The sequence below is a fragment of the Sorex araneus genome, chromosome 6 (genome assembly GCF_027595985.1).
Source record: "Sorex araneus isolate mSorAra2 chromosome 6, mSorAra2.pri, whole genome shotgun sequence".
Lineage (NCBI taxonomy): Eukaryota > Metazoa > Chordata > Mammalia > Eulipotyphla > Soricidae > Sorex > Sorex araneus.
Window position 1 is genome coordinate 161,253,231 of NC_073307.1, and position 16,966 is coordinate 161,270,196.

The following is a 16,966-nucleotide window of genomic DNA, read 5'->3' on the forward strand; positions in this document are numbered from 1 at the left end:
AAACCCCAACCCCAGCCCTCCCCAAACAAACAAAAAAAATACATCGTGGGGCTGGAGTGGTAGCACAGCGGGTAGGGCGTTTGCCTTGCACATGGCCAACCCGGGTTCAATTCCCAGCATCCCATATGGTCCCCCGAGCACTGCCAGGAGTAATTCCTGAGTGTAGAGCCAGGAGTAACCCTTGGGCATCGGAGGGTGTAACCTCCCCCCAAAAAAACCCATAAATCACTCAAGCCCCCCACCCTTAAAATCCACCCCCCCCAGGAGCCACACGTAGCGAGGCTCAGGACTTACTCCTGGCTCTGTGCTCCGGGGACCATATGTGGTGCCGGGGATGAGCCAGGGTTGGCCACGTGCAAAGCAACCTTCTCCTCTGTCCTGTCTCCAGCCCTGAAATCTACCTGCTTTAGGTGAGCAAACAGCACCCCTCCGTCCCCACGCAGTGGCACCCAAGGTTCCCAATGGTCTCAGGAGGTGATCTGAAGCGGTGGGTGGTCCCAGTGGCCCTCTGGGGGCTGATATCGCCCAGTCTGTTCACCTAGCGTCCCTACTTCCGGTAGCCAGGCCTGCCCGTTAAACCACTCACCTGAATCCGGGGACGCCAGGGTCAGTGAGATTCAGTGCGTCCTGCTGCTTGAAGCTGCCCTCCTGGAGGCACCCTCGGGGCAGCAGCCCACGTTCCACAGAGAGTGTGTATCCCTCCCCGCCCCGCCCTGCCCCCCCCCCCCGCCCCAGCCTCCCCTGTAAGACCAGGGAGCTCCGTCGCGCCCGCTGATAATGTGGCTTTATTCACAGACTCAGCACTTGCTAAAGATGGATGGAATGCACATCTGGGGGCAGGCTGGGCCTGGAGATGGGGGTGGCTGGAGGCCATGCTTGGGTGGGACTGGGGAGCTCCCAGGAGAGAAGCTGCGGGCGGGGCCAGGCCTGCATGGGGCAGGGGCAGGGCGGGGGGTAGGGGGGCGCAGAGGCGGGCAGCATGCGGGGGCGCCTGGGGAGGACTAGCTGGACCTGCACATCAGCAGGGTTCAGCAGGTCTCTCCAGGGGTGGCTGCGAGCCAGCGAGGGAGGGGCTGAGGGGTTCCCTGGGGCAGGTGGGTCTGGGGGGTTGGGGGCTGCAGACAGCAGGGCCCTCCCTCTGCCCCTCGATGCCAGGGAGATGGCAGCCGGGGGGGGGGGCGGGGGACCATCCGGACCGCTGGTGCCTGGTCCTGCTGCTGCCTCAGGACTTCTGTGTGAGTAGCCAAGTGGGTCCCCTCTGGCACTGATGCTGGGACACCGGCCCTGGGTGCGGGGTGTGTCCCACAGAGGGTCGCCCTGGGGATAATCTGGGGGAGTGAACCCAGAGGCCGGTGGAGGGAGGGGATTCCTTCTCCCAGAGATGCCACCCCTTCGGCAAGCTTTTCTTGACGCTCTTCATCCCCCACGCCCCCTGCCGGACCCCTGGCCGTGCCAGCTTCCCATCAGGTCCTGGCCAGGAGGCCTGTCAAGGGAAACCAGCTTTCTCCACCCCTCCGCCCCCACCCCTCCCCTGGCCCTGGCCCTGGCCCTGGCCCTAGCCCGCTGACTTCCTGCCTGAAGGCAAACACCGCAGGGATCCTCCCCTTGGGCCCCCCTCTCCCCGCTGGCCTTCTTCCTGCCCATTCCCAACCAGCCGGGGGAACAGAGAAACCAGTTTCCCGGGTTCCGCGCCCTGCCTGGGCATCGCCAAGTCCGGAACACTGGCAGGTAGTCTCTGGGCTGTCCAGGAAGGTGTGACCCGGGAGGGGCCTGAGCGGGAGGGCCTGAGTGAGGTCACTGCCCCTGCTGCCCGCTTCCTACCAGGCTGTCAGGGCTGTTCCTGGGGAAGTGGGGGGGTGGGGCGGGCCTCGGGTGGGCGGGGTGCAGGCGAGTGTGGGGGGCCCTCTCCCCCCCACCGTCAGCACTGGCGGGAGGGCGTGCGGTGCACAGAGCCGGGGCGCTTGGGGATCTTGCGCCAGCGTCGCTTGTCCCAGCGGCAGAGCAGCAGCAGGCGGAAGGTGTCCCGGAAGGCCTTGTTGCAGAGCGCATAGCACATGGGGTTGATGGTGCTGTTGACGTAGCACAGCCAGTAGCCCAGCTCCCACAGGGTCTCGGGGACGCAGTCCTTGCAGAAGGTGGACACCAGCACCATGATGTTGTACGGGGTCCAGGTGAGGATGAAGGCCAGCAGGATGGCGCTCAGGGTCCGCGCCGCCTTCTTCTCCTTGACCAGCGAGAAGGTCTTGCGCTTAGCCAGCTGCTCCTTCCCGCGGGGCTTCTGGCCCTTGCCCGCTCGCTCGCGCCCCTTCCGGGTGGGCCGCTTGACCGTATTGGGGGAGCTCCGGGGGGGCTGCTTGGCGGGCGCCTGCGCCTCGGGGTCCACCATGGGCATCTTGATCACCACCTCGGAGCCAGGCTCCTCGCCCTCAGAGGACGTGAGGGACTCCATGGAGCCCTCCTCCTCCTCCTCTTCCTCCTTCCAGCTGTAGGCCTGCAGCAGCCTGGGCGCCCGGCAGCAGCGACAGCAGCGCCCCGGGGGGCTCTCGGGGGAGCCCTCGGCCCCCGGCTGGGACCGCTCTGAGCTGCTGCTGCTGCCTCCCCCCTTCCCCGGGGTCTCGGAGCCCTGCAGGGCCGCCAGCTCCCGGGCCCGGTTCTCCGTCTCCTGGTAGATACGCCAGTAGAGAGTACACATGACGGTGACCGGGAGGTAGAAGGCGGCCATGGCCGTGCCGAAGGTGATGATGGGCTGGGAGAGGAACTGAATGTAGCACTGCCCAGCCAGGACAGTCCGCTCCCCAACCAGGTACTGCCAGAAGAGAATGGCCGGCGCCCAGAGGATGAAGGAGACCAACCAGGCCAGGCCAATCATCAGGGCCGCCCGGCGGGGCGTACGCTTGGCCCGGTAGCTCAAGGGCCGGGTCACGGAGAAGTAGCGGTCGAAGCTGATGAGCAGAAGGTTCATGACGGACGCGTTGCTGGCCACGTAGTCCAGGGCCAGCCAGAGATCGCAGGCCAGCGTGCCCAGGGCCCAGTGGCCCATGAGCAGGTACGTGGTGTAGAGGTTCATGGAGAAGGTGCCGATGATGAGGTCGGCGCAGGCCAGGCTCAGCAGGAAGTAGTTGTTGACCGTCTTGAGCTCCGTGTTGACCTTGAAGGAGATCAGGACCAGCAGGTTGCCGGTGACGGTGGCGAGGGACAGGAGGCCCGTGGTGATCCCGATGAAGGCCATCTGCCAGGGCCCCTTGCCCGGTGCTAAGATGGTGATGTTGGGGCTGACGGCGGGTGGGGCCGAGGTGTTCATGGTGGAGCGGGGGGGGGGGGGGCCGGGCAGCCCGTTCCCGGGGGCACACGGCCGGGCTTTCTCAGCGAAGACTCATCACCTGGAAGGAGAAGACACGGGCGTGAGCGGGGCTGTGGGGGGGGCCTGGGTGGGCAGTGCTGGACTGAGCGAGCTTTGGCAGCAGCCAGAGGCCGGGCATGTGGCCCCTGAGTGCACATGCCTAGCACACATGAGGTCTGAACACATATGACGTCTGCACCTCTCTGTCTCTGAACAGATCCAAAGCAGTTTTAACCTTGCAGGGCACCCTCTGCCCCCACCTCCAGCCACGCCCCGGCCCTGTGGTCACACACAGTCATTGGAATACATTTTCCCAGCTGCAGACGGACGGACGTGGGGCAGGGCTGCTGAGTGCGAGGCGGAGCTTCAGAATCCAGGCCGTGGAGTCCTCGGTCCAGGTAGAAGCGGAGCCTCAGCCCTCTCCCCGGGCACCTGCTTCTCATTCCTGTCTCGCTTACCTCACGAGTCGGGAGCGGGGAGCCTGGCTGTGCATTGCGCTACTGCCAACTTTTCAAAGCATTTCACTCAATCGCATTAAAGCTTTCATTTACCGAGTCGTTCCGGCACGCCAGACGCAGCGCTCTGCTCTTAATTGCATTAGCTGATGTAGCTGTCCTCCGTCTCTGGGAGGAAGGACTGCGCTCAGTGGCCCTGCCAGGTGACTGCCACTCCCAGCCCCGGCCACAGCGAGCGAGCAGACAGCCCGCTTGCAACTCTCTCTCGACCCTTGCACTTTCCTGGCTTTTTACAGCCAAGGAGAGAGGGAACGACAGGAAGGGCTCTGGAGAAGATAACGGGAAAGGAGGGGTGTGTGTGTGTGTGTGTGTGTGTGTGTGTGTGTGTGTGTGTGTGTGCATGTGTGAGAGTGCATGTGTGTGCATGTGTGAGCGTGTGAGTATGAGTGCGTGTGTGCATGTGGTGTGAGTGCGAATGCATGTGTGAGTGTGTGTGTGTGCATGTGTGGGTATGTGTGCATGTGTGCATATGTGTTAGTGCGAGTGCATTGTGAGTGTGTGTGCAAGTGTGAGTGTATGAGTGTGCATGTGTGAGTATATGTCCGTGTGTATACATGTGTGTGAGTGCATTGTGAGTGTGCGCACATGTGTGAATGTGTGTGTAAGTGTGCATGTGTGAGTGTGGTGTGTGTGAGAGAGTGCATGTGTGTGCGTGTGTGTGAGTATGTGCATGTGTGTGTGAGTGCTTGTGTATGGTGTGTGTGAGTGCATGTGTGTGTACGTGTGTATATGTGTGTGAGTACATGTGTGGGTGTGTGTGCATGTGTATATATATGTGTGTGAGTGTGAGTGCATGTGTGTGTACATGTGTGAGTGTGTGTGCGTGTGTATATATGTGTGTGAGTGCGAGTGCATGTGTGTGTGAGTGGGAGTGCATGTGCATGTGCGTGTGTGTGTTTGTGTGTGTGTGTGTGTGCATGTTTCTCTGGAAATGTGTGAGAGGGAGGGAGGACCCTACCCTCTCACAAACATATCCAGAGGGCAGCAAGGAAGGTGCCGGGCCCGAACACTTGTCGGGTGGGCAGAAGGCCTGGAACAAAAGCCAGCAGTGGGGACGAGTGCCTCAGCTCCCAGAGAAGTGGGGGTCTGGCCCCAGATGGGGTGTAGGAGGCCTCCTCCAGCTCCCCACTCTGTTCCCAGGTCCCAGATGAGTGGGGGGCAGCCAGGGGAACGGGAGGATCCCCCAGATTTCTCTTGAAGCTGGAGTCCAGCCCAGGCGCTAGAGGCAGGAGGCTTCCCAGAAGCCCACGGGCTGGGCCTGGGGTCAAGAGGAAGGTGGAGCTGGGCTGAAGGGCTCTGGAGAAGATAACGGGAAAGGAGGTGTGTGTGTGTGTGTGTGTGTGTGTGTGTGTTTCTAAGTGTGTGCATGTGTGAGAGTGCATGTGTGTGCATGGGTGGACGGCGGGCGGTGGGGCCAGGGCCCGGCTCCTGGGTGTTCTGGCTCATTCCTTCCTGCTCTGGGCCTCAAAGAGCCGTGCTCCCCGCAGACCCTGGGGTTTCCTCTGTGTGTGTGTGTGTGTGTGTGTGTGTGTGTGTGTGTGTGTGTGTGTGTGGTCTTGGGGCTCTGCTGTTGAGACAGTCCTGGGGTAGATACTCCCGTACTCCCTCTCCCCCCCCGTCTGCAGCCCTCATACTCTTGGGGACGTGGCCTGTGACAGAGAGATGAGAGTTGGCACCTGTGAGGTTTGCTGGGTCTGTAAGACGGCCTCGGGGTGTGTGGCTGGGGGTGGCGAGGGGGTGTGGAGACGCACCCCGACTCTAGCCAGGCTGTCCTGTTTGCTGACGTGTGGGCTCCACTGCGGAGCACTGCTCTGGGCCTTGGTTTTCTCAACAGGAAAAATGGGGCCAATCCTAAGCACCGCTGGCAAAGCTATCCAAGAGCCAAGTGATGGTGGAGCGTGTGCACTGGTGAAGGGAGGGGTGTTCGAGCATAGTGTGACTGAGACTCGATCCTAAAAGCCCTGTAACTGTTCTCACGTGACTCAATTAAAAAAAATTAAAAAAAAAAAGAGAGCCAAGTGAGGCTAAAACACACGAGTAGAGGCAAAGCTCTTAGCACAGTCTTGGCACGTGGCAAGCACGAGGCGTGTATGTATGCATGTATGTTTGGCTTTTGGGCCACACCTGGCATGCTCAGGGCTTACTACTGACCCTGTGCTCAGAATCTACTCCTGGTGGGCTCCAGGACCGCGTGGGAAGCCAGAGCTGGACCCCAGGTTGGCTAAGTGTGAGAGAGGTGCCCTTGGTGCCGTGCAATTGCTCAGCCTACACACCAGGAGTCTGAACTTGGTGCGGGCCCCCTGCGGCCTAGAAGTGTCAGCATCTTCGATGAAAAACCTCTTCTATAGGGCAGGGATAACCACTCAGCCACAGTACCTGGGCTTCGCATGCACCAGGCCTGGTCCCTGGCACCACCCACACAATGTTTTCCGACTCCTATGACACCCCCGAGTAATAACAATAACGGTCACAGTTGTTGTTTGGCACTTCCCGAGTGCCAGTTGTGGCTCAGATTTTGGATTTGGCCCTACCTAGTGGTGCTCAGGGGCTTTTCCCGGCTCTGTGCTCAGGAGTCCCTTCCTGGCGGCGCTTTTAGGGAACCACATATGGTGCCAAGTGGCCGGGGCAGCTGCCTACAAGGCAAGTTCCTTACATCCCAGACAATCTCCAATCGTCCATTGATTGGATTTTGGGGAGTGGAAGCACCAGGCAGTGCTCAGGACTTACTCCTGGCTCTGTCAGAGGATCAGTCCTGGCAGAGCTTGGAGGATCACGTGAGGGTTCCGGGAATCAAACCTGGGTTGGCCACGTGCAGGGCAAGTGCCTTAGCCGCTGTGTGAGTTCTCCAGCCCTTGATTGGATTTAATTTATTTATTTACTCATTTTTTGGGGGATTTAAATTTTTTTTTGTTTTTCTTTTTGGGTCACACCTGGCAATGCACAGGGGTTACTCCTGGCTCATGCACTCAGGAATCACTCCTGGCAGTGCTCAGGGGACCCTATGGGATGCTGGGAATCGAACCCGGGTCGGCCGCCGTGTGCAAGGCAAACGCCTTACTCGCTATGCTATCGCTCCAGCCCTGGAATTTTTTGGAGGTGGGCCACACCTGGCTGTGCTGAGGGCTTACTCCTGGCTCTTTGCTCAGGGCACCTGGGCCAGCCGTGGGCAAGGCGAGCGCCCTACCTGCGGTACTATCACTCTGGCCCCACTTGCTTAGATTTGAATAGGGAAGTTATGCCCTAAGATTTGCTCTTCTCTCCATTTTGCAGATGAAGAAATGGAGGCTGGAGAAAGGAAGGGCTTTGCACTTGACCTCCCAAGCAGGAGAGGCACCAGCAATGGCACCTAAGCAGCTTGTCTCTCCAGGAAGCTTCCTTTACAGACGCTGACGCTGACAGGCGACTTACAACGCTGACACTGAGCTTGGTGCTTCGTCCTCCCCAAACCGAAGGCAGGTGCTGCGAGGTGGGTGGTCACACTGTGTCTGCAGGGCGCCCTTCCAGGCCCCGGGGCAGCTGGTGGACACACTGCTCTCCCACATACTTTTTTTTTTTTTTTTGCAGGGGAAGGAGGGTGGGTTTGGGCCACACCTGGTGGTGCTCCAGGCTTATTCCTGGCTCTGCATTCAGGGATCACTCTTAGTGGGAGTTGGGGGACCCTATGGGGTGCCCTGGATCGAACCTGGTCAGTCGCGTGCAAGGCAAGCGCCCTCCCCGCTATGCTATCTCGCAGGCCCACCTTGCCCAGTTTTTTTTTTTTTTCTTTTTGGGTCACACCCAGCGATGCTCAGGGGTCACTCCTGGCTCTGCACTCAGGGATCACTCCTGGTGATGCTTGGGAAACCCTATGGGATGCCAGGGACCGAACCCGGGTCGGCTGTGTGCAGGGCAAATGCCCTCCCCACTGTACTATCTCGCCAGGCTCTCACCACCTCCAACATCCCCCCCCCCCCCCGCCCCTGCATTCTTGACCCTTTGATCTGATCTGTGCTATTCAGTGTCCAGGGGTTCATGCCGGATCCACGGAGGCCTAGGCTGGGAACTATGCCACTTCCTGCCACCCCAATTTCTAAAAGGGGGGTGCAGGCAGAAACCCTGTGACTCCCTGGAATCAGGGCAGGACCCAGGAAGGTGGAGTCAGTGGAGAGAGGAGCTTGCTGGCTGAGAAGCCGCACCCTCCCTGCATGTCCCTGGGTGGGGTGCAGCCTGCCCTGCCCATCCCACTGACCCCGCATTATCCCAGGTCCTGACACCGAGGCAGGGTGAGGATTTAGGGGAGGTGAACCATGTCCTTATGTTGGGCATTAAATTTGAGGTACCTCCGAAGGCACTAATCCAGAGAAGAGCATATATATATATTTTTTTTTGAGGGGGGCATATTCAGTGATACTCAGGGTTTACTCCTAACTCTGAGCTCAGGGATCACTCCTGGAGGTGTTTGGGGGACCATCTGGGGTGCCAGGTGTCAAATCCAGGTTGACAGTGTACAAGGCCAGTGCCTTAATCCCCGGACCATCTCTCTGGCATCCCAAGAGGAATATTTTGGTGTGGTTCTTCAACAAATGGAAATGCATGCCAAAAATCCCGCAGGAACAGAATTTTCAACAAATACAGAATCCAGCCCTCCACGTGCACAAACACCCGATCCCCAGTGCTTCCCCTTCCTCCTGACCCTCGCTCCAAAGAAACTTTCTTTGCAAAAACAGCCTGCGGGCTGGGCTTTGCTCTTTGATTTTTCCAAAATGTTGTATTACAATATTATTTATTTGGATTGGTGATTGTTTTTCCCCCCATCCCTTAAATTCTGCTCACTCTAACTGCAGTGTGGTGGAAACCACAGCCCTGGGTTTGAACTTGCAAACAAGATACCCTCTCAGCTGTGGGATCATTAGCAATCCAAGAATCTTTACTGGGGCTGGAGGGACAGTACAGCGGTAGAGCATTTGCCTTGTATGTGTCCAACCTGGGTTCAACCCCAGGCATCCCATATGGTCCACCAGCAGCAATTTCTGAGTGCAGAAATTACTGAGCATCAGAACTGGAGTGTTAGTACAGTGGGTAAGGCGTTTGCCTTGCATGCGGTTGACCTGGGTTCGATCCCTGGTATCCCATATGGTTCCCCAAACACCGCCAGGAGTAATTCCTGAGTGCAGAGCCAGGAGTAACTCCTGAGCATTGATGAGTGTGACCCAAAAAGCAAAAAGAAAGAAATTACTGAGCATCACCAGGTGTGACCCAAAGAGCCAAAAAAGTAAATAAATAAAATAAAATAAGAAACGAAGAACCTTGGGGCTGGAGTGATAGCACAGCAAATGTGTAGGGCATTTGCCTTGCACATGGCCAACCCAGGTTCGATTCCCAGCATCCCATATGGTTCCCTGAGCACTGCCAGGAGTGATTCCTGAGTGCAGAGCAAGGAGTAACCCCTGAGCATCGTCACGTGTGACCCAAAAAGCAAAAAATAAAAAAAAAAACCAAAAAAAACCAGAGAACCTTTACTTCTCCTGCCACTGCCCCACATCCCCCCAGATGAGGGGACTTATCATCCAATGGCATCACAGACACACAAGTTCAAGGCCACTCTTCATTCTGTTTTTCTTTTTTTCTTCCTGTTTTGGGACTCTATCCAGCACTGCTCAGGGCTTACTCCTAGCTCTGTGCTCAGAGATCACTCCTAGCAGGGCTGGGGGGACCGTATATGCCACATTCCCAGCCTCACTGGCCATTGCTCTGATGAGTTAAGTAAAGGCTGTCTGAATGGTGGCCACTGGATCCCCTCCTTCAGAGCCGGAAGTTCCTTCTGATTCTCTCTCTCCTTTTTTTTTCTTTTTGGGTCATACCTAGCGATGCTCAGGAGTTACTCCTGGCTCTGCACTCAGGAATCACTCCTGGCAGTGCTCAGAGGACCATATGGGATGCTGGGAATTGAATCCGGGTCTGTCGCGTGCAAGGCAAACGCCCTCCCCACTGTGCTATCGCTCCAGCCCCCGACTCTCATTCCATAGCCTTACTGAGGGCCCGGGAGATGGTTCAAGGCCTTGGGCTCATGTTTGCCTGCCGTAGGGTCCGGGTTCAGTTCCCACTTGGTCCGTCCTCTGAGCACCATAAGGAGTGACCTTCGAGTACCATGCCAGGAATATGCCCTGAGCACTGCCGGGTGTAAACCCACAGCAAATAAACACACAAGAAGCCTTGGTGACGTTCATGCTGATTAATCACCTCCCGCCTTCCGGCCAACTGACTTGTACTATTTCACTTAATCCACAGCCACCTGGACTGGGGGTTCTTATCTCTGGTCTGTGGTCAGTGGTCACTGGGGCTAAGGGAGCCGCTGAAGGCGTTTTGGGGAACAAGTAGAGCTGTGGCCTGAGGTAGGTTCTGCTCCCTACACCCCCCACCCTGGGAGCTGTGAGGCTCTGGGGTGGGGGGGACCCCCTGGGTGGGGGGGAGGAGGAAGGCCTGTGGGCTGAGAGTTCAGAGGTCAGGGTTCAGCAGTGACTCTATAAACAAGGGGGCTTGGGGTCAGCCTCTGCTCCGAAGGGGGCCCCGAGGCCCTGTTTGTGGAACGTGTTCTCTGAAGCCATCCCGGGTGGGTGCCAGGGCTGGCTGCGGGGAGCTGGCACGGGGCGTGGGTGCAGCGGGCACGCGGCCTGGCTTCAAACCCTCTCTCCCCCTGCCCTGCTGTGTGGCCTCCGGCCTGGCACTGTGCAGAGCTGCCAGGCCCCGTGCAGAATCAGTGTTTGTGTGCCGGGGGGGTGCCAGGGGTGCATCATACAGGGAACCGGAGGGGGCCGGGAGAGCGTGGTTCTAGGAGAAGGGGTTTGCGTTTCCTTCCCTCCGGGGCTGTGTCTGGGGCACGGGAAGGTGAGAAGCAAGTGGACGGGGCTTTTCTGCCCAGGACTATTGCTTGAGAGAGACTGCGGGTGCTTTTCCTTTTCAATAAACATGAATGAATCTATTCTACTTTTCTTTTTTTGGGGGGGGGGCACATACCCGGCAGTGCGCAGGTTTTCTCCTGCCTCTGCACTCAGGGATCACTCTTGGTGGGCTCTGGGGGGGGACCATAGCGGGTGCTCGGGTTCAAACTCGGGTTGGCTGAGTACAGGGCAAACACTCTACTCACTCAGCTATCGCCCTGGCCCCCGAATGAATCTATTCTTTATTCTGGCAGTAGGGGGCTGGAATCCAGGGCCTCACACACGCCAAGCAAGGGCTGTGCCCACTGAGCCACCTCCCCAGCCCTTGCGGGGAGTTTTCGTGTTTTGCTTTTGAGCCACACCTCGTGATGCTCAGGAGTCACTCCCGGCTCTGTGCTCAGGGAGCACTCCTGGTGGTGCTTGGCGGGGGTGGGGGGCATATGGGATGCCAGGGATTGAACCTGGTTTGGCTGTGTGTAGGGCAAATGCCCTAACCACTGTACTATCTCTATGGCCCTTTTGTGGAGGTTTTTTTTTTAATCCTGGTCATATCACTGTAGCGGTTGAGATGGGCGGTGTGCTTTCTGTCCACCCTATGTTTGTGTCCCAAAGCATCACAACCATGATTCAAGGGACTAGTTCCAACTTCTGGGAAAAGGGCAGTTTTTCTCAGGCGCCCCTACCAGGATTTGGACTCCCACACTTTGCTTCGGAGACATATCCGACATACCTCTCGGACCCCTCCCCACACCCGCCCAGCCCTCCAATGCTGCCTGTGGGGATGGGGGGACTCCATGTCAACTTCTTCTTTCTTTTTATTTGGAGCCAGGGGTGGGGGGTCACACCCAGTGATGCTTAGGGCTTACTCCTGGCTCTGCACTCAGGAATTACTCCCGGCGGTGCTGGGGGGGGGGGACCCAGTAGGGTGCTGGGGGTTAATCCCTGGGACGGCCACATGCGAGGCAAACACCCTCCCCGCTGTACTATCGCTCTGGCCCCCCACGTCACCTTCTTGCTCGCCACTACTTAGCTTGGCCAAACACAGAGATAAGTGGGTCCAGCACCGTGTCAGGCCTTTCCCTTAGACTCTGGCCAGTGTGTGTGTGTGTGTGTGTGTGTGTGTGTGTGTGTGTGTGTGTGTGTGTGTGTGTGTATGTGTGTGTCTGTGTGATGCACGGCAGTGTGTGGCTGGGTGGAGGCTGGCTGGGATGCAGTAGACGGAAGGTACCGGCCTCATTCACTGCCCGGGCTCGGCTCACAGTAGCCGTTGGATCAATCTACGCGGGGTGCATGCACGCAGGTGCATTTCGGGGTGCTCCCGCTTGACCTGGGAAGCCGGGCCACGAGGATGAAGCGGGAAAGGTTCGGACTCAGAGCAGCTCCAGGACCTGGTCCCTCTGCTTTCTCCAGCTCCTGCAGTCCCTCCCCTCGGGGGCTCCCATTCCCGCAGCCCCTTCTGGGGAGGCCCTGCCTGTCTGGATTGAGAGCAGAAGGGGGAACGGCAGCCCGGAAGGGCCTCCTGCCCTCTGACCAGCAGATCCAGGAGCCACCCTGCCCTGCCTTCCCTGGGTGCACGGCGCGTGCGCGGAAGGACGAAAGGAAACAGGACAGGCTGAGGGCAGGACGTGTGTGTGTGTGTGTGTGTGTGTGTGTGTGTGTGTGTGTGTGTGTGTGGACATGGGGTGGGCGTGTGGGGAGGAGAGCGACAGCCTGGACAGGGCGCGAAGAGTTAAGGAATGAGGTCAGAGACTCTGGCAGCGGCCTGTTGACCAGCGCCAGTCCAGTGCCCTGCACCAGTCTCCAGGGACCGGGGATCTGGCTGGGGAGAGGAAGAGAGCCTCAGGGGGTGGCTGGGGCGGGATGGGGGGGTTTCCAGAGGCCAAGGGAGGGAGAAGGGGAGAGAGCGGCTGGATGAGGGGGTGCTGCAGGAGGGAGGCAGGAGAGGTCCGGGGCCATCTTTGTGAGTCTGGGCCTGGAGGGAAGAAGGGGAGGGGGTGCCGCGGGGCAGGGCGCCTGGGCCCTCACATGCGCCTCGGCTGGCTCCAGACACTGCCCGCTGCTGAGGCCTGCGCCCCCAGAGCCCAGAAACCGCCCTCTGGGGGGCGCTCTCCCTGCAAAAGGAACTTCTGGGCCTTTCGGGAGCCTGGAAGGGGCACGAAGCTTCCACCTCCGAGGCCAAAAGACCATGCGTCACCTTGCCTGGCTGAAAACGGTCACTTCTGGGAGTGCCCGGCAGCCCTGGGTGGAGGGGGGGGGACAGCGGCCATTCATGAAACGCTCATAAACGCAGTCCTAGAGCCGGAAGGCGGCTGCCCTGGAACCCGGGCCAAATGCACTCACTGTTGATGGACCTGAACCACTTGCCTGACTCTTTGCGGGCTCATGCCAGGACCTGGCAGGGAGCAGGCTGGGCCCTGGACCTCACTCTGCCAGGTGGCATGGGGAGTGCAGGGCACCTCACCCGCCTCCCTCACCCCCCTGCTCTTCCCTCCCGCGCTCCCCTCCACTTCCCTCTCTTCTCGCTCCCTCGCTCCCTCCCTCCCCCACCCTTGCAGGCATCACCATGGTATCACCCGCAGAACAGAAACCCAGAGCTGTTCACCCACCTCTCCAGCCCGCCCCACACCAGCCCCAGCGCCTGCCTCTCAGGGACCCCGCTGCTCCCCCCCCCCACTAGGTCCCCGTCTGCCTTTTCAGCCTCAGTCTCTGTGTCTGTACAATGGGGGGAGGGAGGGCTTTGCGGCCTGACCCCTGCCCTGCCTCTCCTTGCTCCGCTCCGCTCCAGGGGCTCCTCTTAGCACTTGGCGATCCAGTTCCCAGACCTCGATCCAGTTCTCAGACCTCCAGGCTGCAGCCCGGAGCTGCATTTCGCCATCTCCTCCCCTGCCCTGTCTATCTGGGCAGCCATCACGCTGCCGGGTGGCCGAGGTCAGGGGGCAGAGAACTAACTCTGGCTGACAGCTCAGTGAGCAGCTGATTACCCTGGACAGGGGACAGGAGACACACTGGCTCCTTCCGGGCCAGTTAGGCAAGGTGTGTGTGTGTGTCGGGGCGGGGGGGGGGGGGCCCTGGGTCAGTCTTGGGGTGGGGGGGAGGGGCTGCAGGTGTAACTGGCACCCCCCAAGCCCTGAATCAGCCCCAAGCACCCCAGGGAAAGCCCACGAGCCCTTCCCTGCCCATCAGCGTGGGAGCCGCGGCCACTCTGCCCTCCTGATGCCCAGGCCAGGCTCACGGGGCGCGGGGCTGGGCACTCGCGCTCTGCCCAGTCGGGTCCACGCGCGCATGACCCGAAGCGAGGACTGGCCGGACAGTCACGTGGAGGGTTCTCGGGGCCCCACACACGTCAGGCCCGTGTTCCCCAGCCGGCGTGGCCGTCCATGTGCCCGTCTGTCCCGGGAGAGCCCCGGGGCTCTTTGGCCGCGTCTCCTGCTGGCTTCTGCCACCCACCTTGGTATCCAGCATGTCCATCTGGCCAGCCGCCGGCTTCAGTCCATCTTTAGGGGGCTGAAGGTGGACGGGGGTGGCGGGGTTCGGGGTGCCCTGAGGGAGGAGAGGAGAGGGGTCTGGAAAATGCCACCCCAGATGGGAGTTGTCACCTCCCACACCGCACAGGTGGCAGGAGCTGCCCTCGGGTCCTGCCTTTCCCACTCCGCCCTGGGATCTGGCGGGGGGGGGGGGGGGGCTCTGCCTCTTAGGGGGCAGTCTAGGATCCAGGTTCTGTTTTGCCTGGGAGTGGGGGGGGTCTCCGTCTCCTTTGCCAGCGGAACAGAACCAAGCCCAGAAAAACATCACTCAAAGCCAGGAGATGGGGTGCACGGGGAGCCAGTGCCCAAGACCACAGGGCACCCCGGTCTCTGGACCCCTCCCAGCCCCCTCCTCTCCCCGGGGGGTCTGTCCCCATCTCTTCTTAACTCCTGGTTCCTGCCTGGCACCCGGACCTGGCTTCTCTCCCTCCCCCTCCCCCGCGAATCCCCCCCCTCCAAGCCCCCTCGTTGCACTCACCATGGGTGTGGAGAGAGGTACGTGGGGGTCCTCAGTGTCGCTGCCTCCCCAGGGGCCGACGGTGTCTCCAGGGACCCAAACACCTGGCTCCGGGGGGAGCTGCGCCCTGTGCTGGCAGCCGGAGAGGCACAGCCAGTGATTGGCATGTCCCACCCCCTGGCACGCCAGCCTGTGGGGGGGGAAGGGAGGAAGGCAGAGAGAGGGAGGGAGGAGAGGGAAGAAAGGAAGGGAGGGGGGCTGGAGGGAAGCCTGGGGCCAGCGTGGGGGGGGGGGTTGGACCAGGTCCTGCTATGTGTCCCCTCCTCCGCCAGGCCACCCCCCCTCCCCTTAGTGGAGCCCCCACAGGGACAGGGGAGCATAGGAGAAGAGCAGCCCAGGGAAGGCTAAAAGTCCAGAACAGGAGAGAAGGCGGATGCAGGGAGACAAACACCCACACCCACTGCACACAGACTCAGCGGTGCGCGCGCACACACACACAAGCGCGCGGCCACACACACACACACACACACACACACACACACACACACACACACACACACACACTCACCCAGGAGCGGTTTCCCAGCCGCTCCCTCCCTCCCCACCTGAGCGTCCCCCAGCCTGCGCGCACCCCACCCTACCCCAACACGCGCCTGGCGCTCCTCACATGCTGTTTCCCTCCCACACGCCCTGCCCCTGCGGATGCCCACGCGCCCACCCACCCCGCGCGTCCTCCCCGCAGCGAAGGCGCGCGGGAGCCCTTCTGTTTGGAAATGACACATTGGGCCTCACGTGAGCGGCTCCAACTTGGAAGCCACCCAGGGGGCCCGGCGCGGTCGCCCCGTGTGGGGGGGCTGGGCTGTGCGTGCGCTCCGGAGCCCCCGGCTGGGCTGGAGGGGCGTCTGGGTTGCGGGGGTGGGGGTGGGGTGCGGTGCGGTGCGGTGTGTGGGTGGGGGGCGTGCGGGGAAAGGGGTGCTTGTGTCTCCTCTGCCCTCCCCCCGCCGGGCCCCTGCAGGTCCCCGTGTCCCAGGCAGCCCCGTCAACGCAGGTGTCGCGCCCCGTCCGTCTGCAGCCGGGACGCTAAGCGCGCCCGTGTGTCTGGCTCCGTGTGTCTCCCGGTGACTGGAACTTGCTCATTCTGACAAGCCTCGCAGCCTCCCCTCTCTCTCCCTGCTCCACCCCCAGCTTCCCCTTGGAAGACAGACAGACAGACAGCTCTCCTCCCAGCTTGTCAAACTCCGTCTCCCCGACTCCCACTCGGGGATCACAGGTGTGTACCTGGGAAGTGAGGCGCGGGGCACCCTCTCCCCTCCTCCCGGGCCCCACTGCCCGCCCAGCGCCCCTGCCTCCTGGACCGGCTTGGATTTCTGTGTTGAGTTTCCTCAGAGATGGGACCCTTCCTGGGGCGCGCAAAGAGACCCTCGGGGCCCCTTGAGGAGAGTTGTAGGGACAGGTGTGTGTGTGTGTGTGTGTGTAGTGCAGAACGCTGGGCTGGAAGGACAGGGAGGGTTGATTATCCCCATTAGCGAGACAAACTGGGAAGGGACGTGGGTCACATGTGACCATATACACATACATATGTGTGTGTGTATATATATATTTTTTTTTGGGGGGGGAGGGAGGGTGTGATGACACTCAGCAGTGCTCAGGGGCCATTCCCAGCTCCCAGGGGTGTGGAGGGAATCTCACAAGGTGTGGGGATGGCCCTGTCCCCCCAGTGCCAAGCTGGCCCTGCCCTTTGAGCCAATACGGTCTCTAAGCCCCGACTTTGGAGACTTTGGAGTGGACCAGTGGCCTCCTGCCCCGTTTGCCTCTGCACCCCTTTCTAAACACCGATGCCCAAGGAGGCCCTCTCTCTGGCTTCGCCAGTCTGGAGCTCCATGCCCCTTGGAGAGGGGTCAGGGAGCAGACCCTGGAGCTGTGGGGGCCCCCCCAGGTGGCAGGTCCATGGGGGGGCGGTCGAGCACCAATCCCCTTCCCCATCGAGGTCTCTGCTGCAGCGTTGAGGCGAGTCCGAGGAGCCCCCAGGGCACCTCACCCCCCATCTCCGCGGCCCATCCCCCGGTAGGAGGTCACCTGGCGGGTCCCTGGCGGTGGGCGAGGAGGGGGGGCGGGGGGGGCTGTCCCCCTGCTGGGCGCTCCCTGAGCGCCCAGGGCCTCGCGGGTACTTGTGCGCGTACACGTGGCTGAGTGTGGGGGTGTCAGGCCTCCCC

The 16,966-nt window shown here is 60.7% G+C and overlaps 1 protein-coding gene across 2 annotated transcripts; it reads right to left on the bottom strand.

Annotated features, from left to right (window-relative positions):
- Positions 1-767: 767 nt before the first annotated feature.
- CHRM1 (cholinergic receptor muscarinic 1) lies at positions 768-14,999 on the bottom strand. Of its 2 annotated transcripts, XM_055142089.1 has the most exons (3): positions 14,775-14,999; positions 14,220-14,312; positions 768-3,380 (listed from the first exon to the last, which is right to left on the bottom strand). In XM_055142089.1, the coding sequence occupies exon 3, from the start codon at positions 3,299-3,301 to the stop codon at positions 1,919-1,921; it is 1,383 nt and encodes a 460-aa protein (XP_054998064.1). In that variant the 5' UTR covers positions 3,302-3,380; positions 14,220-14,312; positions 14,775-14,999; the 3' UTR covers positions 768-1,918. The 2 variants fall into 2 exon arrangements, with proteins under 2 accessions (XP_054998064.1, XP_004621579.1); XM_004621522.2 differs by lacking the exon at positions 14,220-14,312.
- Positions 15,000-16,966: the final 1,967 nt, after the last annotated feature.